Here is a 26,972-nt window from a genome sequence, read left to right on the forward strand (position 1 = left end):
CCCGAGTGCCCGGCAGAGGGCGCGGGTGGCAGTGGCACAGAGGGGCACAGAGGGGCGCACAGAGGGCCACGCAGAGGGCCACGCAGAGGGGCACGCAGAGGGGCACACAGAGGGCCTCACAGAGGGGCAACGGGCGGAAGATTCGGCGCTCTCACCGCCGCGTCCTGGGTGCTGTTCCCGGTAAGGGAACACTTTTTTTTTACTCTTTATCTTTAGTGTGCTACGTGATACCAAAGTGTCACGGCTTTTGAAATTATAAACCAAAAGACTCGTGCCCTGACCGGGGATTGAACCCGGGACGTGGCGGTGAGAGCGCCGAATCCTCCCCACGAGGCCGGCAGCAGCAGCAGGCAGCGTGGTGGTGGTGGGTGGGGGTGGGTGGTGGTGGTGGGGGTGGGTGGGTGGTGGTGGTGGGGGTGGTGGTGGGGGTGGTGGGGGTGGTGGGGGTGGGGGTGGTGGGGGTGGGTGGGGGTGGGTGGTGGGGGTGGGGGTGGGGGGTGGGGGTGGGTGGGTGGGGGTGGGGGTGGTGGGGGTGGGGGTGGTGGGGGTGGTGGTGGTGGGGGTGGTGGTGGTGGGGGTGGTGGTGGGGGTGGTGGTGGTGGTGGTGGGTGGTGGTGGGTGGTGGTGGTGGGTGGTGGTGGTGGGTGGTGGTGGTGGGTGGTGGTGGTGGGTGGTAGTGGGTGGTGGTGGTGGGGGGGGGGGGTGGTGGGGGTGGTGATGGTGGTGGTGGGGGTGGTGGGTGGGGGTGGTGGTGGTGGGGGGTGGTGGTGGGTGGGGGTGGTGGTGGTGGGGGTGGTGGTGGTGGGGGTGGGGGTGGTGGTGGTGGTGGTGGTGGGTGGTGGGGGTGGGGGTGGTGATGGTGGGGGTGGTGGGGGTGGTGGTGGTGGGTGGTGGGGGTGGGGGTGGTGGGTGGTGGTGGTGGGGGTGGTGGGTGGTGGTGGTGGGGGTGGTGGTGGTGGGGGTGGTGGTGGTGGGGGTGGTGGGTGGTGGTGGTGGGGGTGGGGTGGTGATGGTGGTGATGGTGGTGATGGTGGTGATGGTGGTGGTGGGGGTGGTGGGTGGTGGGGGTGGGGGTGGTGGGTGGTGGGGGTGGGGGGTGGTGGGTGGTGGGGGTGGGGGTGGTGGGGGTGGTGGGTGGTGGGGGTGGTGGGTGGTGGGGGTGGGGGTGGTGGGTGGTGGGGGTGGGGGTGGTGGGTAGGGGGTGGTCCCCTCCACGCGTCCGGCCGACCCGCATCACCACCACACTTCGCCACCCACTGCTGGGTGAAGGCTCCACGGGCTGTCGCCATCTCTCTGGGCCCCCCCGCGATGATTCCGCAGTCTCTGCCTCGAGATGATGCCACTGCTCCATCTCCACGTCGGGCTGACTCTCGATCGGCGCTCTCACCGCTGCGCCCCGTGTTCGATTCCCTGTCAGGAAACACTTTTTGTTTGACTAAACCCGTTAAATATTTACTTTGAGAAGAAATGTAAACGTTCCTATTATTAACAAAAACCCCGTATTCACTGTGTTCATGAAAAGTTATAGATTTCGTTAATAATGTATAGCGATACATTGACGATTGCTACCGCTCATAGCTCAAGGTTTCCTCTTGTACCGTACGGTATTCAAATGTTGCCATTCGATTAATTATTGATCACTTGGGGGGAGGAGGGGGTCATTGGAGCCCCGGAACTCTTTCTCTGCTGCGCGTTTCCTGGGGCCGCGGTCCGAGGGATCCGGGTCCGGGAAGAACGCGTGGTCGAGATTCCTCGTGACAGCAGCGACAGCGCGGGTCGAGATTCGGCTCCTGCGACTCTCTCTCAGATCAGCTGCCGAATCCCGCATCTCGGGCGCTGCTTTGCGCGTCTTCCCCCCCGCCTCTCCCATCGTCGCCTATGTCCCCACTCGCTCAGCCGCTGCGCTGTCCTCCGGGCTGGCCCTGGTCTCCTCTCGGCGTTCTCTGAGCTGACGCCCTCGCAGCGCTCCGCTCGTACTTCGCTCTCCAGAAGATCCCATGGCTCCCGTGGCTCCCGTGGCCCAGGCGCAGCCGCGGGGCGCGGGCCCCGAGGGGCTCCTGGGGGCCCCGGGCGCGCTGCGCCGCGTGCTGGAGCTCGTCCGCCTGGAGAACCTGGTGGCCGGGGTGAGCGGCGGGGTCCTCTCCACCGTGGCCCTGCACCCTCTCGACCTCGCCAAGATTCGCCTCGCTGGTGCGCGGGGGGGGGGGGGCACGGGCCGGGAGCGCGTCAGGGACGGGGTCGGACTGGGGGTGCCCGCACACGCTGCGCCGTCCGCGGTGGTGGAAGCTTCTTTGAGGTCGCGGGTCCGGAGCTCGCGACCTCGCTCTCTTCCCCGGCGCGTTTGATGTCCCCGTGTATCTGTGCCCCCCCCCCCCCCCCCAGTGAGCGATGGGCTGGCGGGGCGGCCTCGCTACACGGGGCTGGCGCACTGCCTGCGCAGCGTGTGGACGCGGGAGGGGGTCCGAGGCCTCTACCAGGGGGTCACCCCCAACATGTGGGGCGCCGGCGCCTCGTGGGGTCTCTACTTCTTCTTGTGAGCGGCAGGCAGCGCGCCCCTGGCTCGGCTGCCCCACGCCAGTGCAAGCCAGGGCCTAGAGAGTTTCGACATTATAGTCAGGGGTAGTAGTAGTAATTATAATGATGATGACATTACCCAGGAAAACCTCGCGAAAAACAAGGAATCTTTTTGGAGAGAATCTTGCATTGGGGTTTGTCATGAATTTACAAGTAGTTTTACATGTGAGAGAAAACCCCGCCCCACTGATTAGCACCGTTGACTACGTACTGTGCGAAATAAGTTCCACATACAATCCCCCACGCACGTGAGAGGGTAACGCTCAATGCTCCAAAACGCTGGATTAAATCCACTCTCGTGACCACTTCGGGTGGTGGCGGGTTTTAACATTTACGCGATCTAACCCAAAAAAACCTATTATGGATGATATTGGTTGCAAAAGCCTACGTCTTAAACTCACTTCGAAGTGTTAGGGCCTCTGCCAAGATAATCAACCACAGAACTGGCACACTGAGACGTGGTGAATGCGTCGTGCCCTCGGCTGTAGTCGATGTTGCGAATGTGCAGTCGGGTAACTGGAAGAAGCCTTCCAGACGGTAGTGGTGTTCGCCATATCTATTTGTGTGACTGCCGCATTGCTTTATCCGCAGCTACAACGCCATTAAGGCGCACAAGCAGGAGGGCACGGAGGGGCCGCTCAGCGCCGGGCAGCACCTCGTCTCTGCTGCACAAGCAGGTACCATCCCACTGTACCAGCAGGTACCATCCCACTGTACCAGCAGGTACCATCCCACTGCATGTTCCACTGTACCTGCCGAATGCAGTCATCCTGTCGGAGATTGAACCTAGACCTAGGGTCATTTACAATTATAATAGTCTAATTTGTAATCAGTTGCAATCGCAGTGTAAAGGTAGTTTCAACTGACAATACCGTACAGTTTTAGATCTAATTATAATTGACCTGAGCTAGGTCTGATCTGAGGCGTGTGAGCGTCTGGTGTCTCGATGTCTGTGTTCTCGTGCGCTTGTGCGGTGTGGGTAGGTGCCATGACGCTGTGCGTAACGAACCCCGTGTGGGTGGTGAAGACGCGACTGGTGCTGCAGTACGAAGCGGGCGGTGGCACGGTGCCCCGGCGCTATCGCGGCATGGTGCATGCGCTTGTGCTCATCGCACGTGAGGAGGGAGTGCGAGGCCTCTACCGGGTGAGGGGAGCGCTGGCAGACACTACCGAGTGAAGGGGGTGCCACCATTACAGGGTCATCTACCAGAGGGCATTACCAAGTGATTTGAGTGATAGTAGCCACGACTAAGTTGATGAGTATCAGTGGAAGCTGTTGAGTGCATGGAGAACGAGATGAAACTTCGGAATTAAACCACTAGAGCAGGATGATCTTTGAGGGGGCTCAACCAGGAATTACAGGGCTGTAGGGCGACCAGTATTGCCAACTCAACGATTTTGTCGCTAGAGATACACTTTTTTAGGATTCCCGTGTGGCAAAGCGTTGTCAAAACGATTCACGACAAATATAGCGACATTCACTGCACACAAAATGATGCATATGTAGGAGTGATTCCAATTTTAAAATAAAGTTCCTGTCTCGGTTAACTAGTGACATTTTGAGGTTAGTTTTGGTGACTGCTTTAAGGAGTAGACGACACTGCTGTGGTTATGTTAGCAGGCACGTTATTGCTGGACTCCAATATTTAGAGGTCAATTAACACCAGCTCAGACCATTGTAAATGTGCGGCCATGGCTGTCTCGTGTCGGTTGTCACGTGGAGCAGGGATTTGTGCCGGGCCTAATTGGCACGTCTCACGGAGCGCTGCAGTTCATGGCGTATGAAGAGCTCAAGTCTGGCTACAACGTTCGCCGGGGACGGCCTCCCGCCGCCAAGCTGGTGACGCTGGCTAGCAACACTATTCTGCACGCACACATTCTCTTCTCCCACATCACCGACACTCCAAACTTGTGTGTGCAATATATCGACCTACCATGTAGTTGTAATCGTAATTTGGTCTATTTGATAAAAAAAAACAATACAGTATGTATTAAAAAAGAACATGAAGTGGTGCACAAATACATAAAAATTTTGCCTTTGAAAAGTGCGTGGTTGTCTTCTTAATTTGGGCCATTGACTGAAGTGTTAGCCAACAAACATGTGTTTTGTTATAAGGCAGGGTTAATTATGAAGTGAAGAGAATTTATCCGTGTGTCTCGACACCGCTTAAGTGAAACCCCGCAACATTGGGCCATAGCTCCATCTTCCCCTTTGCGCACAGGGATAGTCCGTGTCAGGGGTCGCTTCCTGAACCTGAACGGGTGTCCCCCTCTCCCTCATCCCCCCCCCGCCCCTACCGCTAGGAGACGATGGAGTACCTAGGCATGGCGGCACTCTCCAAGCTGTTTGCCGTATCGGCCACGTACCCATACCAGGTGGTCCGGGCACGCCTGCAGGACCAGCACACGCACTACCGTGGCGTGTGGGATGTTGTGAGTCGGGCGTACAGGTGCGTGGGCCACGCAACACGAAAAACGGGTGGGCACAGCCACCTCCAGAGACACTTAACAGTGTTGTGGGAAGGCATGGTGTGCATTGTGGTAATGTGTCCACAGTGTCGTATGTATGGTATTGTATGTATGTTGAACTTCTTTGTATGTTGGGGTATTTTTTAAAGCGTTGTATCATGCTGTGTATTATGGCTTGTGGCATTGGACTGCGTGGCGTGGTTTGGTATGTTGTGGGATGGTCTCGTTTTGGTTGTTTTGTGTTACTTTGTAACTTGGTGTAAAATGTGTGCAATGGTGGGTGTTTAAAATTGGTATTGTATGCTCTGTGGTACATATGGTGTGGTGTGGTGCTTTATAGAAACGAGGGGATGCTGGGATTCTACAAAGGGATTGTGCCCAACCTCCTGCGTGTCACCCCCGCGTGCTGCATCACCTTTGTTGTCTTCGAAAACGTCTCCAGCTTCCTGTCGACAATGCGGCACTGAGACCTCACCACCGGCCTCGGGGCCTTTGAGCCGTGGGCGGCTGGTACTGGACCGCCCACGAGACTGCAGCGTCGTCACTGGCCAGAGTGGGTGCCACACGAGGTCTCGGGAATGTGTGGCAGCCACAAGACCGGCACGAGACCGACGTGAACAGAGAGTTGAGCGGCGCTGCCTACTTCTAGCTTGTGCTGCTGGTGGGGGACGCTCGCTGTAGGGCGCAATGCCTTTTGAGGCTAGTCGAGCAAGGTGGAAATTATCGCTGAAACGCACAACTCAAGATTGTCTGGGGTTGATATTTTTTGTATCCTTTACCTCCCTACGCCTGTGATGAACCCAATCAACTCGCCAAACTAAGGCACTTTTCAGCTGTAATTTTTGGCAGTGGTGTGTTGGCTGCTATTTTCGTGTATGTTGTGATGTAGCAATTGGTGGCTGATGGTTGCGGCCTTGTGTGGTGCAAGGGTACTTCAAAGTGAGTCCTGATAGCACAACCTCGAGAGAGAGAGAGCACATGCCCATTGTGTGACTGAGTGCAAAGGGCTGTGCAGCTGTCCTGCGACACATGCTGCTGCACCCCAGCCACTGAGCTGACAGCCATCGACTCGGTACAATTCTATTTAACCTATTTTGTAATTATAATTGAACATTTTAGCGCACTTGGCTTCCATCAATAAGTATATTTAAATATCTTTGTAAATCACCCTTAATTTATCTTTGACTTAAGAATGTGTGCGGACTCGTAACTCGTATCAAACTGCCCGTATTAATGTCAGGGCGATGTGAAAGTGATCGAAAAAGCCCTTTCACGTATCGGCGGTGGAGGGGAATGATTCTAAACACTAAAGCTGGACACTCTTGGTCCTGAAGATTGCTGTTGTCATACACAAAGGATGTATGCAGAAGCGTCTGATCTGTAGACGCGCCTTCTACGTCAATGCCGAGTTGTGTGCTCGCGTGTTTTGGTAATAAACGTGGAATTGCCGACCCGGCACACGCGGTGTTTGTTCATCGTTGACCCCTGACCCTGCGTGCTTGGCTCCTGGTAAACGGGGGTTTGTGAACTGGCACGGAGCGTGGAGAGAGCGTAGCGTGCGTACTGAGTGCGAACATTTTTCCCAGGAGGGCATCTTTGATGAAGTTGCTCAGTATTAAAAGCAAATTGAGGGGAGTGTTTGGATTTCCAAGACAGGTCGAGGGTGAAGAGCGCAGTAGGAGCCACCGGAGTCCTGGGGTCTCTGAACGCCGCTGAGAGTGCGAGCGGAGACGTTCTCTGAGTATGGGGAGAATGACGTAAAGAAGAGTGAAGTGGCCTTGGCCAGCACATTACTAGAAGGGATGAGGATAGCCGGTGACGGAACTAAAACGTTCATAATCGAGGTTTTTGGGTGAGATCGCGTAAATGTGTTGTTAAAACCCGCCACCACCCGACACAGCCAACTAGTAAGGGTTGTCACGTAAACAACGTGGCCAATTCGTCACTAGTACAGCACAGCGGTGTGTTGGAGAGCCAAGCCACAAAATTTACAATCTGAGTACGACGTTTCACCAGTAATTACAACTAGTTTCATCAGGCGACAGACAGATTTGTGAAGAAGTCTTACTGTTTCGTTCCTTAGAGGCGTAGATGTGTTGATCACCCTTCTGCGCTCTTGCACAATGATGGGGGGGGGGGGTTACTGAGGCAACGTGCAATATGCATGTGCATTATGCTGTCGCCTGATGAAGCTAGTTGTAATTACTGGCGAAACGTCGTACTCTGTAAATGGTGTGGCTGGCTCTCCAACACCGGTGGTGCTGTACTCGTGACGAATTGGTCACGTGCTGTTTACGTGACAACCCTTACTAGTTGGCTGTGTCGGGTGGTGGCGGGTTTTAACGACACATTTATATATTTACGCGATCTAACCCAAAAAACATGGATGAAATTGGTCGCGAAAGCGAACGTGTTAAACTAAAACGTCGTTGTCGCCATAGAACGAAACGCGCCCCGGAGGTCCTTTCTTTGCAGAGTTCGAGCGACGACTCCAGCTCTGTATATCGTGACAGCAGCGCATGAGAGTGCAGGGTGGAGGAGACCCTCTAGCAGTGGACAGAGCACGACAGCTGGTGATGACCGGCACGTGACGTGCACGTGGAGCTCGTCGCGTTTCCTGCATCCGCTAGGCCACGCCCACCGCTCCCGCAGCAGCCAATCGGAACCGCGCGAGCGCGAGTCACGTGCGGCGCGGAGGACCAATGGTAGCGGCGCGCGCGGGCTGCGGGACCGTGGGGCGGCGTCGTCGGTGACGTCACTTGCCATGGCGGCCTGAGCGAGGAGCGACGCTCGGAGACGCCGCGGGAGCCGAGCCGGGGGGGACCGCGAGCCGAGCGAGAGCGCCTCCACCTCTCGCAGCCCTCGCAGCCCTCGGCGGCCGCAGTCGCCTCCTCGGCGCAACGCCGCCGCCCCGCGCTTCTCTCCTCGGTGCGAGAGCGGCTCGCGAGGCCCCGCGCACGTCACCGCCGTGGTGCTAGTGTTGTTGCCCGGGGAGGCGGCGCCTAACCCGGGGAGGCGAGCACGCCAAGGGGGGTGGCCGAGCCGGGCGTGGGGGTAACGGCGAGCGCGATGCGAGGAGTGAGCAGGGGGAGCGAGGAGGAGGAGGGAGGGGAGAGGCGTCGGGGTTGAGGATAACGGGCAGGGCAGGTTGGGAAGAGCGGGAATGGACTGGGGCGGTGGGGAGACCGAGGAGCCGGGCGACATGACCCAGTGGCTGTGAGGAGGTCGCGAGTCGCCTTTGGGTTTGGAGGCTCTTTGCCGTCGTTGGGGCTCCGCCTCTGCGGCGCGGAGTGTCTCCGTTACCCCCCCACCCCCCCACCAAGGCCCGGCTTGCCAGCCTCGAGCAATGGAGCCCGTCAGGCCACGGGGCTTTAAGCCGCGTTCCCGTCTCTGCGCCCTCTCCCTGTGTAACCCCCCCGCCCTGTTCCCGTCGCCCTGTGTGGTTGCAAGGATGGTGCGGCGCGGCGCGCGGGCGGCAGGCATGAGCGTGCCCGACTACACGCAGGCGGCCGAGGAGCACCAGAGCCTGCTGGTGCTGGTGCAGCCCGTGGGGGTGATGTCCGAGGACGCGTTCCAGCGCGTCTTCGACCGCGTGGCCGCGCTCACCCAGGTGGGCGCGCGCGACTCGAGCCGCGCGGTGTGCGTGCGCTACCGCCGGCACTACCCGCCCGACAACAACCACTGGGGGGACTTCCAGACGCACCGCAAGGTGGTGGGGCTCATCGGGGTGGCGGAGTGCGCGTCCGCGCAGCGATGGCCGCACACCTTCGAGAGCTTCCAGCAGCTGCGCGCCGTGCACGCGCACTCGCTCTTCGACTCGCGCCTGCTGGTGCTCGGCATCAGCGGAGATGCGGCCGAGCAGCCGCGCTCCGACGTGGTGGTCTACCGTGACGCGGACTCGTGCGACGGCCTGGAGGCCCGCGTGGAGGAGTTCGTGGGGTCCCTCTTCATCGTGCTCGAGTCCAAGCGGCTCGACCGCGCCAGCGAGAAGTCCGGTGACAAGACCCCGCTGCTGTGCGTGCCCTTTGAGAAGAAGGACTTCGTGGGGCTGGACACGGAGAGCAGGTGGGCGGTGATGCGAGAGTGGCCACGACTCGGGCGCATTGTGCGGCGCAGCCCTGGCTGCTCTTGGGTGTGTCGGTCAACTGGGCTCTTTGGAATGCTTGTGGGCAGACTTGCCCCATTACTATCCAACTTTGGTAACGAGGGAGGTCTTGTTGAACCAGTGCATCAGCCAGCTCTGGCATGTTGATTGTTGACTATCGTGGCTCTTCTCAGTCAGATTGCAAGTTCACTACAGCCGGCCTGGATAAATACAGATTGTGTACTGCGTAAAAAAGTTGTCATGAGAGCGTTTAATTAAAATTGTAGCCCAAGCACAGCCCACTGAACTCTGCGTGTGGAGTCATGTCAAGTTACTGGCCACTAATTGCGAGTCATTATTGAAAAACTTGTTCAAGTCTCTTGTTTAATTATTCACCTCCGTGTGTTTATAGAGCATTAGATTGCACGTATATTGGTACTGGCTGTGCGTCTCGTGGCTGGTCTGGCATATGTTAACTTTTGAACCCGCTTTGGGTTCCAACATTAAGTCTCGTGTGACTGATGGGTAGGTGAGGTCGCGCTGTTAGCCAGGATCACGGCGTATCTGTTATGCTCTGCTCTTGGTTGGGCACTAACTATTTGAGCCAAGGGATGCAGTGACTATTGACATTTCCAGAGCAGTGTTGCCAATTCCTTCAATTGGAAAGTCGCCAAACAAACCTCATAAGTCGCTAGATAGATCTCTAAGGTAATAATATTTTTTTTATAGAAAACTAAACAAGTATGAATCATACGTTAACTGATACAGGATTTCAAATACCACCTGGAATCGCTTTTAAATTTGTTTCTTGTCCTCATGTCGGAAAGTCGCTGTTTGTTGCACGTCGCTTTGACAATTTTTTGCTACTAAGGATATCCAAAAAGTCAGGAGATCTCTTGAAAAAATTGCTAAGATGGCAACACTTATTTAACCACAAAGCTCGATAGCAATCAGTGACCACATCGCCTGTCCCCCCCACCCCGCTCATCAGCAAGCACTCGCGTGTGCGAGCGTCACTGTCAATGGCGTGGGTTAAAGGGTGCACTCATCAGCCACCCGATTACATCTTAATCGGCTCCGTCCGCGTGAGCGGCTTTGCCAGTAACTGGTGACTGATTGCCGCGCGACGTCGTGCATCGGGCCATGAAGGTGTACTTTGGCACAGACTTGACCACGCGTCTTCACAAGTAAGGTTGGGTAGCTTCTAGAGGTTATTGGTTCCATGCGGTGGCCTCATTCGCATTCTTTGACAACAGTTCCCTGTTATGGCTGTGCACAATGCCCCTGTGTTTATAAACGTGTTGGAGTGTAAATAGTGTGTGTTTATATGTCCCCGGTATCGGGAGCGGTGGCTCAGTGATCAGTGCACTGCGCTACAAACTTGACGACTTGGGTTTGATTCCCGCTCACGGCCAACACCAGTGACGATTATTTGAATCATCCCTGGACCTCCACTAGATCGACTCAGCCTCAAATGAATACCTGGTTCAGTGTGTAAACATCGCTAGTAGGGAGACAAAGACGGCCGGACGTGTTGCTGGCCACCCACTTCTTCGTGTGCCGTGCCAGCCTTCATAGGCGCTCAATAATAACAGCACTTGCTCCAACAGTCTGTTAAGGCTACACGGGGGATCTTTGTCTTTGGCGTGAAGCTCACGGTGCTCACCTGGGTCAATGAGCAGCTGCTGTGGAAGGTTTGTCGTGAACAGGGGCGGTTTCTTCATTAGGGCGATTGGGCGACACACCACCAATCTCAGCCGTTACTGTGCCTCTGGATATAGTCCAATCAGCGTCATGTCACGTTCTGTGGAGTACCGCCTCTTTTTGGGCGATTTCACTCTGGCTGAGAATCGCCCAGAGTGGCCCCATAGACTTACATTCAAAGATGTTTTTTTTCGAACGGCGGGCGCTCCAATGCATTCTCTATGGCTTCCGGGAGGGTTCGCACTAACGTGCTTACGTCATCATACGTAAGCACGTTTCAGTCAACAATATTTGTCGCTACCTAGTGGAATCTTTAATAAAAGAAACTGAGTGGATTGTAATAATAGTGAGTATATAAACAAACAAGATGTATTGTAAGAGTCACTTTATTTTTCATTAATATTAAAGAAGTGAAGTTGCCTTTACATGCTTAAGCTGTTAATTTATCCATTGCATGGGTGGACCTTATCCTTATCAATCATCCAGACATTTGCCCCCCCTGAGACATTTTGCAGGAGCCGCCACTGGTCGTGAAGCTTACGACCTAACTTCCCTGAAGACACCAAATGTGTCAGATCTCGATAGCCTAGCAGGCTTTGAGCCTGGTTGGTTTTTGGATGGGAGACTATCTTGAGCTGCAAAATGCCAGGAAGATGACAATACAAGTTAAGTATTATTTAATCTATTTGTGCAGAGTTTTTGGTTTTATCCTCGAGTGGCGTTTTTCCAATTATCCTTGTTTTCTTCCACAAACCAAACACTCGTTCATGTAATTATTAAATAATTAGTTTGTGGCTAGATTAATACTTTTTTGAAGAACTGAAGGGAATGATTTTGAAGCCAATGTGTCTTCTGTTAAGCTTTCAGTCATAGGGATATGTAGACCGAGTAACATTCATCGCAATCTTTGCCCGTCTGAGCAAAGGGTCTGGTTTCATGACGCGGCACAGTGTATGGCACGACCTTCGTGCCGGCCAGCAAAACGCAGGAGCATCTCCAACGCGTTGGCGGTAAGAGCGTTTTGGTTGTACCATTTCACTGCGTGGTGCTCGCTTTCAGGAATTACCGCAAGCGCTGTCAGGGCCGCATGCGCAAGCATGTGGGTGACCTGAGCTTGCAAGCCGGTATGCTGCAGGACGCCCTCGTCAACTACCACATCGCCGTGGAGACGCTGCGCTCCATCAACGACTTCCTCTGGCTCGGGGGTGAGACTGCTCCCCGCCACGGGCACAGCACCCGCCGCACCCTGGCCACACCGCACCCTCTCCCGTGCCTCACAGCGTGCGGCTTGCAATACGCGTGGCTGGCATATACCGCGTGTGGCCACGTTGCGTGTGGCAGGGTTTAAAAGTTGGCGGTGTGTGGACCATCTGTGGCCTATGAAGCCTCTTGGAAAGATTTGGCTAGCCAAAACATAAAGACAGGTAGAGATGAGAGAGTTGGAGAGAAGACAGATTAGTGTTCACATATACAGGTGTAGCAATGTCAGGTGGCCTGCCACCACACGCTACTTTCATTACGTGACTTGGAAAATAGAATTGAACCCTGGTGATTGACATTTACCATTTCCATCCTGTATCATGTGCAGCCTGTGTTCTGTATCACATGTATGGTGTGCCATCTATGGGCTGTATCACTAACAATGTGTGTAATATGTAGCCCACGAGTGTCCTGCATGTAATCGCGCTGCGCGCGCTCGGTAATTAATGTGCCGTCTGCATTCCGTTCTGCCCCCGTTTGCGCCGCACGCAGCGGCCCTGGAGGGCCTGTGCGCCGCCTCTGTCATCTACCACTACCCCAACGGCACGGGGCCCAAGCCGGCCCCTCGCAAAACCTCGGGGGCTCTGGCTCCACCAGACGGAGACCGCAAGCAGCGGTCAGGTATGTGCTAAGCTGTGAGAGCCCAAGGGTCACATGGGCCGTTGGTCAGATGCGGTTTCTGAGGGTTGTCAATGTCCAGGAGTTGTTGGCCGATTTGATCTGGACACCAGCTGTGTCTTTAGTGTTTGGACTTGGTTCAGCTCGAGCTATGGGTGTCTGTGTATTTCTGTCATGTGGAGGTTGCAGGTGTGTGTGTGCGCTGTGGCTGTATTATGGTTGTGCTGTGTGTGTGCTACGTATGTGTGTGTGTGATGCGTCTTTGTGCTGTACTTTGTCAGTATGGCCTGTGTATCTATGCTGTCTTTTGTCTGTACTATATCACTGTCTGTGTCAATGCTATCTATTTGTTGTGTGTGTGCCGTTTCTCAATGCTGTGTCTGCTCCCCCTTGCGTCTCCACTGCCTCTTTCCCTTTCCATTAATGCCGCCACTGCTCTGCGTGTGTCATAGGTGCTCAAGAGCTGCTCATTGACCCAGGTGAGCACCGTCAGCGCTGTATTGCACCGAGCTGGAAACCGTTTGTTGATTTTCACGCGAGGTTCCCGCTGCACGTGTTGTTCTAGATGTTTTCCTCCGGCTTCGCTGGTGCCACTGTTTCCCCGTGTCTCCCCGCTCCAGTTTCTCCATGTTTAACTCACCACGGCCTGCATCCTCCCTGCATGTATGTGCCTGTGGATTTGTGCTGTGTGTACGTGCGCATGGCCGTGCGTGCTTGCAACCAATGCCATGTAACCCACCTGCCTGCACAACCCCGCTTGGCCTAGCACGACTGCTGGCCCGTCCATTCTTACCCCCACCACTCCCCCCCTTACCCCCACCACTCCCCCCCTTACCCCCACCACTCCCCCCTTTACCCCCACCACTCCCCCCCTTACCCCCACCACTCCCTCCCTTACCCCCACCACTCACCACTGTAACTTCCCCCACCGGCCGCACCTCCTTCGCGTAACTCACGCTTGTTTGTTGCTGTGGAACAGGAACACTGACGAGTAATGGGTTGAGCGCTGATCCCAGCACGGAGATTGGCCGAACAAAGAACTGCCTGAGCCCGGACGAGATTGTGGAGCGATACCGCGAGGCCATCGGCTTCTACGGGAAGGTGCGAGCGCCGTACCACGCAAGGGCGCGTTGCGAACACCGTGTGGGTGTGGACATCAGCACTGAGTTGTGCGGTCACTTGTGAGGACCAGAGCTTGCACCATTTGTCGATGAAGTTTATTCATCAAGAAAAGTTTGTAATCAACTACTTCCTTAAGTAGTTGATTACTCGGACCTCTTTAAGAATGATGACCACCCAGAACATCCTGCCTCCGGAAGGCGGGAACCCCCTACAAGTCGGGTCCAGTGTGACGCGTTTAATGATGCCGATGACGTTTCCCAGCCCCGCCCATCACTTCTTGTCCAATGGCACACTTGAGAGCAGAGACGAAGCTTTATTTGACCTTTTGCCTGTCACTCGATTAGCCGAGTAATTAACCGATAAACAGTAAATTGATAACCTAATTAAGCCGATAGTATAGTTGTGTTGTCAAGCATATGCACATCCCGGCCCTGCTGCTCCACCGCCAGCCCTGCGAACCGCCAAGTCGCCTCTCGTGTGCTCGTGTGCAGTTCAAGTTGGCGAGCGTGGTGGAGCTGGAGGCGTGCATCAAGGTGGTGCGTGTCCTTGCACTGCAAAAGAAGCGCATCGAGGCCTCGGACTTCCTGCAGAACGCGGTGTACATCCACACCGGGGTGGTGAGCCTTGCCGCTCGCGCCGGCCAAGAACTCGGTGCACCCACAACCCCAGCGCAGCAGCGACAGCTGGAGTGCGGCCTCGGCCGTACCCGCACTCTCTCTTGCACATCATACGCGCGTCCAATTGTGTTTGTGTTACATGCAAATGATAGGCGAATGCAGAGTTCTTCAGCTATGTTTTCTGACGGACCGAATTATAACACTTTAACCCCTGAAATTTATTCTGGGGTCTGTATACTACATATTATTTAAACCCCTCTATGAATAGTTTAACTCCCAGCCAGTTTGGATCATATTTTTTTATACCCTGAATTATATTGGGAGTCAACAAATGAGTCTTGTGATTTAATGTTGCCAAAAGCCAATGGCAAACAACATTGTAAAATCCTTGGGCAGGTGCCTCTATGTAGTAAGAAGTTCATATTCTTTGGTTTTTTCAGTAAAGTCACATAGACAGAAAAATTATAATAAAGTGGATACAAATAAAAACCATAAAATAGAAATAAAGTCAAGACTTGGACTCTACCTAGTCTACTTGTGGAGGGGAGAGTATTGCCCCCTGGCATGCGTGGGTTTTTCCAGATGCTCCCGATTTCGTCTCTCATGTAAACACTAATTGGCTGATAACTTCTTATGATATTTTGACGTAAAACTTTCGTGACTGCAGGAATTAATATTCTTTGGTTCTTTCGATAAAGTCACGTAGATAGAAAAATAATAATAGAGTGAATAAAAATAATAAATTTTAAATCACGACGTTTCGATCGCAACACAAACGGTCGTCATCAGGAAAAGGGGGTTATAGCCTCTAAAGGCAAACTGTTTATAAAGGTTTAAAGTATTTAGATAATTTTGGTGTTCTAAATGTCGAAGCGATGGGCCACTTTGTTGAGCTATCATTAGTGGCCAGGTCGCTTCTGAAAAACAAGTTAATACCTCAGTCGGCTTTGCCTGGTAGAATGGGGATGGTTTCGTTTTATATTTGTAAGTTTTTGAGTGATTTGTTTACCTTTCTTGTACTTTGCTCTATCATCAAGTTGTTGTACTGTTTGCTGTTGTAACGTTCTTACCCGCCCCCCTACTGGACATCTGTAAAAAAAAAGAGCTTTATAGCTCATCGGATTCCTCCAGAATGAATAAATATTCTAATTCTGAAAATACTCTGTCTCACACTGAGCAGTCGGAGGAGGAGCGGATCCAGCGGTTTGCGGCGCTCGCTGACCTCTACGACCTCATCGGCTTCCGCCGTAAGGCGTCGTTCTTCAAACGCGTGGCGGCCATGCAGTGCGTTGGGCCGCACGTGGCCGAGCCGGGCTGGAAGGCGTGCTACCGCCTACTGCTGGACACTCTGCCTGGATACAGCCTCTCGCTCGACCCCAGCCACTACAACCAGGGTCAGCGAGCACGCAGGGGTAGCCGCGCTCACTAACGGCACTTGCTTCAACAGTTTGTTTAAGACATTATGGGGAATCTTTGTCTTTGTTCCAGTGTGCACATGCACCAATTTTGGTGTGCGTTTGTACGTTCGGTTTCGTAATTGTTCTCGCGTACATGATTGTGCACGTGTTAAAATGTATACCAGCGTTTAGGTGCGTTCCTACGTGTCTGTGTATTGGAGTGCGTGTCTGTACCAATGTTTACGCGCATTGCTACGCTTGTCGTAGGTCTCCACCAGGGGTGGCCAGCCGTGCAGCTGCGTGTCCTGCACGAGTTGGTGTACGCGTCCCGCCGCATGGGAAACCCAGCGCTGGGCGTGCGGCACATGTCCTTCCTGCTGCACACCATGCTGGACTTCTTGTCTGAGCAGGGTACATCCACACACCCTGCCAACACTGAACCCTCATCCCAACCTCCACACACCCCTCCAATACCTTGCCATCATTGTACCCTCCCTATACCCCACAACATCCATGTCTTAACACCTCACCCAGTGTAGCCCTTACCCGAAAACCAACACTTCTCCTCCCTCACATTCGGGTGTCAACGTTCAGTGCGAACACTAATCCCACCTCACACACCTTACTCTGCCTCTCTCTCACACACACACACGCACTCGAGCATTAATTACGAATCTACCCCTCGCACACGCGGACGACATGCACCCCTAACCCCACCTCGTCCCCATGCGTGAAAGTTTCCCCTCATCTGTGACTGCGCTGCTCTGCCCGTGCGTGCGAGTGTAGAGAAAAAGGAGGTGAGCCAGGTGCTGGAGACGTATACAGCGCGCTGCCCTGGCCACACCGCCACCATCGATGTGTGGGAGGGTCTCGCCATCCCCGCCGTGCCGTTCACACGGCTGCCCATTGTCCGGTAGCGTCCAAATGCGCCACACACGGACACGCGCACAAAGACTAAGACACACGCACGCACTGGCTGTCATATGGAGACTTGCAAACAGCACTTAGACTTCCAAGCTGTGATGGCTACAGGGAATGTGTGTGTACGCGTGTGTGTACGTGTGTGTATGTGTGTGTGTACGTGTGTGTGTACGTGTGTGTGTACGTGTGTGTACGTGTCCGTACAGATCCCTGAAGCCCCTGAACCTGCCTCTGACCCTGCGCCCAGAGAGGCTGAAGGGGCGCGAGGGGCACGGCACCCCCGTCAAGAGCAGCCCCTTCATCTACTCCCCCATCGTGAGCCACACGCGGCGCGACCCCAACGACAACCCCAACAAGATTGGTACAGGCACACACACACACATGTATACACACACATCTACATACATACACACCTGCATAAATATGCACATACAAGACATTGATCCAATTATAGCCTTACCAGATTTTTGAGGCAAGTGCTGTTAGCGAGCACCTATGAAGGTCGGCACGAAACATGAGAGGGGGTGGGTCGGTAGCACCACTCCTGTCCGCCTTTTTTCCCCGAGTGCCAATGTTTACACACCGCACTAGGTACTCATTTAATGCTGAGTAGACCTGGGAGAGGCCCAGGACCAGTTCAGACAATCACCACTGGTGTTGGCCGTGAGTGGGAAGGGAACTTGCTGAGCTGGGTTCATAGCACAGTACGTTAACCGCTGCAATTCCACTCCCCATTATACACGCACGTACATATACACACACTCGGACGCACACAAAGATGCAAGAATACGTACACACGCACATCGTATGGAGAATCAGTTGTAGACAATTGGATGCTGACGGCTACCTTCACGCCCCACTTGTTGCATGTTGTGCGCGACAGATTTCCAGTGGGTGCAGGGGGACGTGTGCGAGGTGCAGCTCAAGGTCTACAACCCCATGCCATTCGAGCTGCGCGTGGAGAATGTGGTGCGGAAGCCTCCCAAGCACCCCCAGCCTCTACCGTGGCTCGGCTCCCCACCCCACAGCCAGCACCCACCAGCCCCGGACTCGTACTCCTCCACAGCCCTCCCACCGTGCTCCTGCACTCCCAACCACCTCCATTCAATCCCATCCCTCCACAGCCACCCACAGGAGTACTGGCGTGTACAGTTCTCCGCTGAGCTTCGTAGCGTTGATACGAAGAAGCACGGCGTTGACTTGTACACGTGTGTGTGTGTGGGCAGTGTATTGCGCTAAGAACTTGGCTAGCAGAGTTCGATTCCTGCTCTATACCAATGATGGTGACGAATATCTGAACTGATCCTGGGCCTCCTCTAGGTCCACTCGGTCTTTAATGAGTACCTAGTGCAGTGTGTAGCATTGGAGAGACCAAGGTGGCCAAGTGTGCTGCTGGCCACCCACCCCCTCGTGCACACACACGAGAGTGCGTGTGCAACATAAGCCCACACACAGTCTAAACAGGGGATCTTTGTAAAGGAGTGTGTGTATGTATACAAGCGCGTGTGTGTGTGTGTTTGCTGTAGGCCCTGCTAACGTCTGGAGTTGAGTTCGAGTCCCTCCCTGCAGCTCTGTCTCTGCCAGCAGAGTCCGGCCTCTACCCCGTCACCCTGGTCGGGGTGCCGAAGGCAACCGGCCAGATCACCATCCAGGGTGACCCAACCACAACACACGCTTAACTCAACGCTCCTCAGTACACGCTCAACGCACATGCTTACCGTAATACACACACATCGCATGCTTACCACAACACACTCCACTACACACACCTCAATGCACAACATAGCAACACATGCTCACCACAATACACTGCAGTACACAAAGCGCAACGTGCACAACAACACTTACAGCATAATATGCATTCCTTAACACACATGCTGCTATGGATTCATAGCAGCAGATTTTAAGTTGTGATTTTAGATTTGTTAGCCACTCAATTGTCTGTTCAGATGCAGAGTGGATCTCGCCCGTTCCTCCTTTAAAGGTGTGAAGACAGCAGCAGCTGCTTAGAATGTGGTCGATCGTTTGGAATTCGTGGCCGCACTCGCAGACCGCCGAATCTTCGATGCGACATTTGCGCATCAGGTGGCCGCCGCATCGGCCATGCCCGGTCCCGATTCGGTTGATGGTCGACCGTTGGCGGCGTGAAAGGTTGAAACCTGCGGGAGGGTGGACTGTAGTAGGGTCCTGTACGAGATGTTTGTTTTTGACGTCGGCCGCAGTCCAGACTCGCTTCCATCTCTCGCCTTCATCTGCATCTGTGGTGCGGAGTGAGGCTGCTGCTGCGATCCAGAAGGGCTGGCGTGATGTTGGGCGAACAGGCGGCGTTGTCCATTTCCCTCGAGGAGATGCAGCTCCAGATGGAGGAGGTATCACCCAGAAAAATCGTGGAGTAAAACGCCGTGCGGAGTGAACTCCGGTGAAGCGCGGTCCTCTGCCTCGTCGTTGCTGCGTGGTCCTGCGCAGGCTACGAGACTACGGTGTTCGGGGTGCGGTCACGCTGCGAGGTGGCTGACCTGGCGCTGGGCGCCGCCGCCTCGCCAGGAGATGGCGTCGGGGCAGAGGAGCCGCCGACGAAGGGGCACTCCATCGCGGGCGCCTACGAGGTTGTGGTGGTGCCAGCTCTGCCGCTCCTACAGATCTCCACGTCGCTGTCACGGTACGAAGCCGCTCGTGACCCCGCGGTGACCCCACACCCACCTTTGGGGTTCTCTCCTTTCAGACTTCGTAGAGACAGCACAGTCCCACCGTGTTGGGCTTCATTTCTCACTGATTATTTTCTGAGTCATTGGTAGACTGGAGTAGGTGGAACGGAATTAGTAAGCACAGCTTTAGCGACAAGTATATTGGATGTGGTGTGCTCGATCCAGTCGTGTTGCATGTTTATATGATCACAGATACTTGAACAGGAAACGGTCAGGACGGTGTGTGAGAGTGAGCATGGTCTTTTCTGTGTGGCCGTGTGTGATTGTGTGTATGGTTGAAAGTCGAGCTGAATGCTTTGGACTTGTGGTTACAAGAGAGGAGAACCACACGGGAAGAATAAAGGTGATGAACTTGGGAGCGCCAGGGCGGAGACCTGAGAAACCGGCATAGAAAGAGGTGGATTGAAGAGGTGACCTGGGATATAAAGAAATGGAGTGAATGTGGAGATGATAGCCTAGGACACACTTTCGTCGAGAAAGGAGGACCAGGAAGGCAGAGCCCACATGAGTGACGGTAATGCCAGGAAAGAACCAAGAATATGAATCCCTGCAGTCACGAAAGCTTTAAATCGAAATTTAAGACTAAGTAGTTCAGTTTATGAGTTTGGCTGTGTGTGTGGTGCCGTTTGTGTACGTACGAGTGATTGTGATAGCCACGCGTGTGGTTGTCTTCGCGAGTGTGGCTTTGTGAATCTTTGCGTGTGATTTCGTGACTGTGATTTTGCCGTTGCGATTTTCGTGGCCGCGCGCTACAGGTCGGCCAGCTCCCTGAGCCCGACGGCAGGGGAGGAGGCGGCCGCGGGCAGCGTGTGCGTGCGCGCGTACAACGGTGAGCCGCTCTCCGTCAACGTGCGCATTCGCAACATCGGCAAGGTCGCTGCCGAGACCCTGGAGCTGCAGCTCACGCCGGCGCAAAGCAGAGGCATGTCCGGCACACGATCCCCACCGATCCACAATGCCCCCCCCGATCCCTGGCCACCAATGCAGGGATTGATGGGGAAACACGAGAGACCCGTAGTCGCGTGTATTTGTGCCTGGTCGCTGTTGTGTGCTCTGCTTGTGGTGGGCGTTGTGTTGCGGTTGTGTGTAGTCCTGTGGTTGTTTTTGTGTGTGTGCTTGCTGCAGTTGTTTGTGTGAGCATGTGTTTATTGTTCTGTGGTTGCGTGCGCATGCTCTAGTTATATGCTGTGTTTGTGTGTCCAGTGCTTTGGTTTGATACTGTGGCGCTGTGATTGTGCGTGTACAGGTGACAGTGTCTGCGACCTGCTCACCTGGGAGCCTCAGGAGGTGCTCTCCCAGTTACCTCTCGCCCCTGGCGCTGTGGCAACGCTCACCCTGCACCTGCACTCCCAGCTCGACTTCCCCTCCGAGGGCTTCCTGATGGAGCTCCACGACGGTGAGCGAGCACCCTTTTGGAGTTCCGTCTGTCGGAACATGGGAGTGGGTGCGAGGCGCAGGGCAGGGAAGCTACGTGCGCTCGCTCGAGTCCATCACGCCTCCCCACGTCAACATACCGTTGCGTGTCGCTGCGTCTGCGTTTGCCCGTGTGAACGTGTTTTCCCGTGCCGGCTGCGCATGTGTAGACACGGTGACGGTGACGGGGACCCCATTCGCTAGCCCCGCGCGGCAGCTGATCAAATCGCGTCTGGAAATGCGAACGCCAGGAGGGACACCGCCCGACCACAAGCACAGCGGTGCCGGCAGGCTCAGGGTTCGTGCGGATGTGTGCATGTTTGTGTGTGTGCGTGTGCGTCCGTGTGCGTGTGCCTGTGCATCCCCGCATGCACTGCTGCAGTGTTGCCACCTGCTTAAAACAGAAAGTCCCTGAAACTTTTATACAGCATCACTCATAAGTTTGCTCAATAGACTTTGGAAGGTCATCGAAAACGTAATTTGACAATTTACTTAGTGTTACACATAGAGACCTGATCGAGGAGTTTTAATACACACCTAGAAAATCGCTCTTCAGTCTGCATCATGTCTTCTTTTCAAAGTGGCTAGATTTGTCCCTTGACAAGATGTTGTCACCAATGAAACCAAAAAAGTTGCAAAGTTTGCAAAACCGGAGCTTCAATACTCGCTGATTGGATCGCATGACAATCGTTGCCAGACGTCGTCAGCATCATCAGCCGCATCACGCTGGGTGGGGCTTCTATGGGGTTTTCCCACGTTCGGGAGGCAACATGTCATGTGGCTCCTGATATTAAAAAGAGCCCGAGTCATGGACCGCATGCAAAGTAGTCGATCGGAGCGACGCCGCGCTGCCGGTCCTTCCAGCAGAAAGTGAGCAGCGCCGTGCCGGGTAGAGGAGTGACGCGGGTGGCGGTGCGCTTGACCCGCAGACGCTGGAGGGGACGCTGGCAGTGCGCTACACCGGCGGGGCAGGCGGCGTGGCCGGGTACTACCGCCGGGTGACGCTGGGTGTGCGCGTGGAGGTGGAGCCCTCGGTGGTGTTTGCAAGGATCGGCTCCCTGCCCGCCACCAGGTAAGCGATTGGTCACGGCGCGGCGGCCTTGGTGGCGTTATTTTGATGACGGTGGTGCATGCGGTGGCGGCGGCCCTGACACACGACTGTTGCTGCAGCTCGCGGCGGTGCCACCTCCTGCTGGACGTGCTCAACACCACGGACATGGAGATGCTCCTCAGTTCCCGCGGCAACCAAGACCTGGCGCTGCACTCGCACGAACTGAAGCGGTACACCCCGTGTTGGGTCGTGTGTGCTCCGTGCTCCACCCTGCGTGTAATGTGTGCTCCATATGGCACGCTCCACCCCACACCCTGCCTGCTCTGTGCCGCACATTTACGCGAGGTCACGCTTTTCTGATTCGTAGCTTATTATCAATTCTTATGCTCCAGATGCGTGCATAAAATTCTGCATGTGGGAATCGATTATTATTCAGCATGCAATTGATTCATGGAAACCCTGCAGGTACTACAGATTCTCATACTCTACAAGGGAAAAACAGAGGAACAGTTCTTGAATTGTGATCCTGAATCATGTCAGTTATTTTCATTGTGGGGTAGCTCCGAACCCCGCGTGCACTCCGACGCCCACGCTTGCCCGTGAGCAGGAGCTCCGTATAAACATCGGCACTGGAGCGACGGAGGCCGCGGGTGCAGTGCCTGGGCAGTGCGTGTACGGGTTCCAAGGGGGATCTGTATCGTTGCCGTGTGTATATTGCAGCGTGGCCGTGCAGGTGGATAAGCTTCAGTGGGAGGAGCCTCCAGACCCGAGGGACTCCCCGGTCTGCATCCTGGGTCCTGAGCGACCGGCACAGTCCCCGGTTGAGTGCCAAGAGATCAACCAAAAACTTGACATCCGGTGGAAACTCATATCCTTCCCTTTCACCGGCAGGGTGGGGCCGGGTGAGGCTAGGCCAGGCCGGGTGAGGCCAGGCCGGCTTGGCTCGTGTGGCATTAAGCGCTGGGTTAGGGCTTAATTTCTCACCGAATATTTAACGGGTTGCCAGTAGACTGAGTCGGTGGCAGTTCACCATTAGCCACAGTTTTTGTGAGAAGTATACTCGATTTGGTGTGCAGGCTGCAGAAATATTTTCGGGCTAACAAATTAACTTGCTTATTCACTTAAATTCACTCTTTTATTCCATCATATTCATTCATAACAATGCACAGACATTTACTGACATTTATTCATTCCCACACTACGTCACGACAGCCCCTGTGCCAGATTAGATGCACTTTAAAGTCGTTGAATGAAATGTGGAAGGCTTGGGAGTAGGTCACAGGGTTGAATAGCTGACTTGCACCATCTATGCTCCCCACATCGTCATCCTCCACCGTTCGTTGTTGCTCCCCAATAGCGCACTTCACGAGCCTTATCTGCAGAGGCCGATTGTACATTTGCACACACAAAGACAAAGCCTATTAACAGACTGTTGGGGCAATTGCTTTTAGCGAGCACCTATGAAGGCTGGCACGAGACACAAGGGGGTGGGAGGCCAGCACCAGGTCCGGCCGACAGTACACGCGCATTGTGTGTACACGCGCATTGTACTGTACGCACGGCCGTGGCCTCCTTGAGCGCGGAGTTTCCTCCTTGACCCAGCGGCGCTCACCTGTCAAGCGGGCGCGAGGGCGAGGCAAGCGTGGAGACGGTGCTGAGCACGGCCGTGCTGGAGCACCTGCGCCTTGCTCCACTGCAGTGGGGTGGGTGGCACCAGTACACACATGGGTCTATACACAGGTGGACACACACACAGGTTAAGACATCAACTTTGGTGAACATGCACAGGTGTATGCGCACGCACACATGCAGGTGGATACAAACGCACAGGACTAGACATGGTACACACGCACACGGGTGTACGCATAGACACAGAGGCACACAAACAGGTGTATAGAAACACACAAAAGTGAGCGTATACGCTGCGATGATAGCGGTGGTGGAAATGTGTGAGCATGCGCTGGCGGGGAGGTGGTGCGTTTACGGTAGTTGTGATGGAAATGGGTGTTGTGGTGGTGGTGCGATGATGGCAGTGGTGGAGATGTGCGAGCAAGTGTGCGTGGGCGGAGAGATTGTGCACTGCCTCGTGGGAGAGCCGGCTCCGTTCACCGTGATGCTCACCAACCACTCGTGCCGCGACGTGGGCCTCTTCACCATGAGCGTGGAGCCGTGCCGGGACCTTCACAATGGCGAGACGGAGACGGCCGGCATAGCTCACGAGGTCGTCTTCGTGGGCTCCACCTCGACCCTCGTTGGCACGGTGAGATCACTCGCTGGATCGCTCGCTGGATCACTCGCTTCCTCGCCCACCCATGTATCCACGCACTCGTTCGCCAGTTCTCCCTTAGACTTGCTGCCCTGCTCGCTCGCTCTCTCATTCACTCAGAGCTGCTAAATCCCTCGTTCACTCTTTCGCTCCTTCACCCATATGCTCCCGACTCGCTCACCCACTCGCTTTGTCGCTCGCTCAAGTCTGTACCACTCGCAGATCTGCTACCTTTCGCGCTGCGTGTCACGGGGCGTTTATTTCAGCATCGTCTCGCACCCGCAGGTGAGCCCCGGTGGGAGCTACTCCTTCTCCTGCTCGCCGCTCTTCCTCTTCCCCGGAGACTATTTCCTTGAAATCAAACTCCAAGAGAGCGGGGGCAGCACCCTGCCGCCAGCGTGGCTCTGCCCCCCGCGAGTGCACGTCAGCGCCACCGTGCCGTGCTCCCTGCCCTGAATCTCACGCCCCGCCGCCCGGCCGGCGGGTTGACGCCGGCAGGCGGCGTCGCCGCGGTTACGTCTCGTCTACGACACCGAGACCGCGCCAGGACCCAGCGACCCTCGCCGGCGTCCTTGAGCACCGAGGGTGACGCGGACAACGTGGGGGTCGGGGGGAGGGCTTCAGCAAGCGCCGGGCCGGCCTGGCACGAGGAAGCCACGAGCCGCCGTGTCCGCCGCTACAGCGGCTGCGAAACGAGACGAGGGGTGAAGAGGGAGGCCGCTCGGTGTCGCTGTCCCCCACCTGCCCTCCGACCCCCACGCCTTGCCCACTCCATCCCGCCCACCCCATCGTCTGCCTCATCACCCACCCCCCCTGCATAATGAGTCGAATCAGGGCCTGACCGTGCCCCTCCTCGTCGCGTTGCTTTTATTCCCGAGTCTCCGTGTCGGCCGATCCGTACGGTGGCCAGGACTGCCGGACTCCCGGCGTGAAATCGCACTGCTGGGACGTTGGGGGCGTCGGTGGTAACCACGTGTCGGTTTCTGATCGGCACCAGTGCACCAGTGCTGGCCGGCGCCGATATGCCGCCAACGTGACCCGTGTCAGTATGCGCACGGGCGTCCTCAACGGTACGCTATGCCAGCGTCTGGCCCTGCCGGGGTGTCGGTGTGGCCGGCGGCGAGGCGGCTGGCCTTGGAGTGACGGCAGGACCTCCTGCCCGACTGCTGCGCCCGCCTTCGTCGCAAGCTTGAAGCTGCTCATTATATCCCGGTCGTCATCATCATCATCGTCCTCATCATCGTAAATACCTTTATCTCGCTTCACACATGGTTGTATATTTTGGCGAGGCTGTGAGAGGCTGTCTCTGTGTGTCTGGGCCAGGTGGCTCTGTGCCCCACCCCACTCACGCACACCGAGCAACAGACACTGGGACACAGCGACTTACGCTGACACGGCTTGACTCGCAGACACAGCCATCTGTAGACACCACGACAGACCAGACACAGCGACAGATACCGTGATGCAGATCACGCAAAGACAGTGGCATACACATCATCACTGGGTTGACAATTAAAAGCAGCAGTTACTCCATGCGAAAAATTAATTAATTAAGTCTTGAATGTGGTCTAATTTTAATAGTGTCCTATCAACGTTTCAAACGCACAGACACGAGACGACACTCAGGCACGAGACTACACACAGACATGAGACTACACACAGACACAACACTACACACAGACACAACACTACACTACACACAGACACAACACTACACACAGACACGACACCACACACAGACACGACACCACACACAGACACCACACCACACAGACATGATACGACAGAGACATTACGATACAGGCACCTGGACACGGCTTCAGGTTCCGTGGGGAGATGGGGGAAGTCTGGTGGGTCTCATCCTGGATCAGGAAGGCGCGCTCCTGTAAATAATAAAAACTACAACGAAGCAAAATAAACTGCCTCCGTTTGCGGCATGAAAGTCCTCGGAGGGCAGCCAAAATCCGCAGGAGTTTTCCGTCTCGTGTTGTGCAGCAAAGAAAGAGAAACGAGGCACGGCGTTTGCGAGAACGGGGGTTTAATTTCTGCATTCGCGATTCTGACTCGGTTGGATTCGGAACGTGTTCACAGCTCAAGACATTTTTGTTTTAGCCTTGCAAACCCTGCTGGCCGAGAAGGAGACCAGGATAATTGATCTCCATGGGTACACAACGCACACCGTATACACGGGGAGTACACGCACACACACTGTATACACGGGGAGTACACGCACACACACTGTATACGCGGGGAGTACACGCACGCACACCGTATACACGGGGAGTACACGCACGCACACCGTATACACGGGGAGTACACGCACGCACACCGTATACACGGGGAGTACACGCACGCACACCGTATACACGGGGAGTACACGCACGCACACCGTATACACGGGGAGTACACGCACGCACACAGTATACACGGGGAGTACACGCATTATACACAGTATACACGGGGAGTACACGCACGCACACAGTATACACGGAGTACACGCACGCACACAGTATACACGGGGAGTACACGCATTATACACAGTATACACGGGGAGTACACGCACGCACACAGTATACACGGGGAGTACACAGTGCGTATTGCCATTCGAGTTTGTTGAGCTTTCTGTGTATGTTCATTCGTATGCTTTGTCTTGTTCAGATCTATGCTATGGATGCAGTCATGACAAGGACTTAAGGTTAAAAAAGTAGTGCATCAGGATTTGGGTCCGCGGTCAGTAGACTCTACTGACCGCGGACCCAAATCCTGATGCA

At 55.1% G+C, this 26,972-nt stretch overlaps 2 protein-coding genes across 3 annotated transcripts; both read left to right on the forward strand.

Annotated features, from left to right (window-relative positions):
- The first annotated feature begins 1,236 nt into the window (after window positions 1-1,236).
- SLC25A32 (solute carrier family 25 member 32) lies at window positions 1,237-6,499 on the forward strand. The gene is made up of 7 exons (XM_061562285.1): window positions 1,237-2,190; window positions 2,383-2,533; window positions 3,166-3,251; window positions 3,558-3,718; window positions 4,301-4,414; window positions 4,879-5,024; window positions 5,384-6,499. The coding sequence occupies exons 1-7, from the start codon at window positions 1,998-2,000 to the stop codon at window positions 5,508-5,510; spliced, it is 978 nt and encodes a 325-aa protein (XP_061418269.1). The 5' UTR covers window positions 1,237-1,997; the 3' UTR covers window positions 5,511-6,499.
- A 1,292-nt stretch (window positions 6,500-7,791) lies between these two features.
- Window positions 7,792-26,655, forward strand: TRAPPC9 (trafficking protein particle complex subunit 9). Of its 2 annotated transcripts, XM_061562286.1 has the most exons (23): window positions 7,792-7,971; window positions 8,494-9,108; window positions 11,891-12,036; window positions 12,584-12,712; window positions 13,162-13,188; window positions 13,689-13,810; window positions 14,323-14,448; window positions 15,629-15,842; window positions 16,113-16,256; window positions 16,632-16,758; window positions 16,973-17,127; window positions 17,650-17,735; window positions 18,293-18,419; window positions 19,233-19,425; window positions 20,227-20,393; window positions 20,718-20,867; window positions 21,055-21,182; window positions 21,814-21,956; window positions 22,055-22,165; window positions 22,656-22,802; window positions 23,547-23,638; window positions 23,969-24,195; window positions 24,487-26,654. In XM_061562286.1, the coding sequence occupies exons 2-23, from the start codon at window positions 8,495-8,497 to the stop codon at window positions 24,655-24,657; spliced, it is 3,546 nt and encodes a 1,181-aa protein (XP_061418270.1). In that variant the 5' UTR covers window positions 7,792-7,971; window position 8,494; the 3' UTR covers window positions 24,658-26,654. The 2 variants fall into 2 exon arrangements, with proteins under 2 accessions (XP_061418270.1, XP_061418271.1); XM_061562287.1 differs by lacking the exon at window positions 13,162-13,188 and having other exon boundaries at window positions 24,487-26,655.
- Window positions 26,656-26,972: the final 317 nt, after the last annotated feature.

The sequence above is a fragment of the Lethenteron reissneri genome, chromosome 29 (assembly GCF_015708825.2).
Source record: "Lethenteron reissneri isolate LAM-NWPU_2019-01 chromosome 29, ASM1570882v1, whole genome shotgun sequence".
Classification (NCBI taxonomy): domain Eukaryota; kingdom Metazoa; phylum Chordata; class Hyperoartia; order Petromyzontiformes; family Petromyzontidae; genus Lethenteron; species Lethenteron reissneri.

Bases quoted from the DNA above. Each gene is read 5' to 3' on its own strand.
- SLC25A32 (XM_061562285.1), top strand. From the start codon at position 1,998: ATGGCTCCCGTGGCTCCCGTGGCCCAGGCGCAGCCGCGGGGCGCGGGC. The intron at 4,415-4,878 runs GTGACGCTGGCT...CCCTACCGCTAG, and splicing joins GGCCTCCCGCCGCCAAGCTG to GAGACGATGGAGTACCTAGG. The intron at 5,025-5,383 runs GTGCGTGGGCCA...GGTGCTTTATAG, and splicing joins GTTGTGAGTCGGGCGTACAG to AAACGAGGGGATGCTGGGAT.
- TRAPPC9 (XM_061562286.1), top strand. From the start codon at position 8,495: ATGGTGCGGCGCGGCGCGCGGGCGGCAGGCATGAGCGTGCCCGACTAC. The intron at 21,183-21,813 runs GTTCGTGCGGAT...CTTGACCCGCAG, and splicing joins GCGGTGCCGGCAGGCTCAGG to ACGCTGGAGGGGACGCTGGC. The intron at 23,639-23,968 runs GTGGGTGGCACC...CGATGATGGCAG, and splicing joins CCTTGCTCCACTGCAGTGGG to TGGTGGAGATGTGCGAGCAA.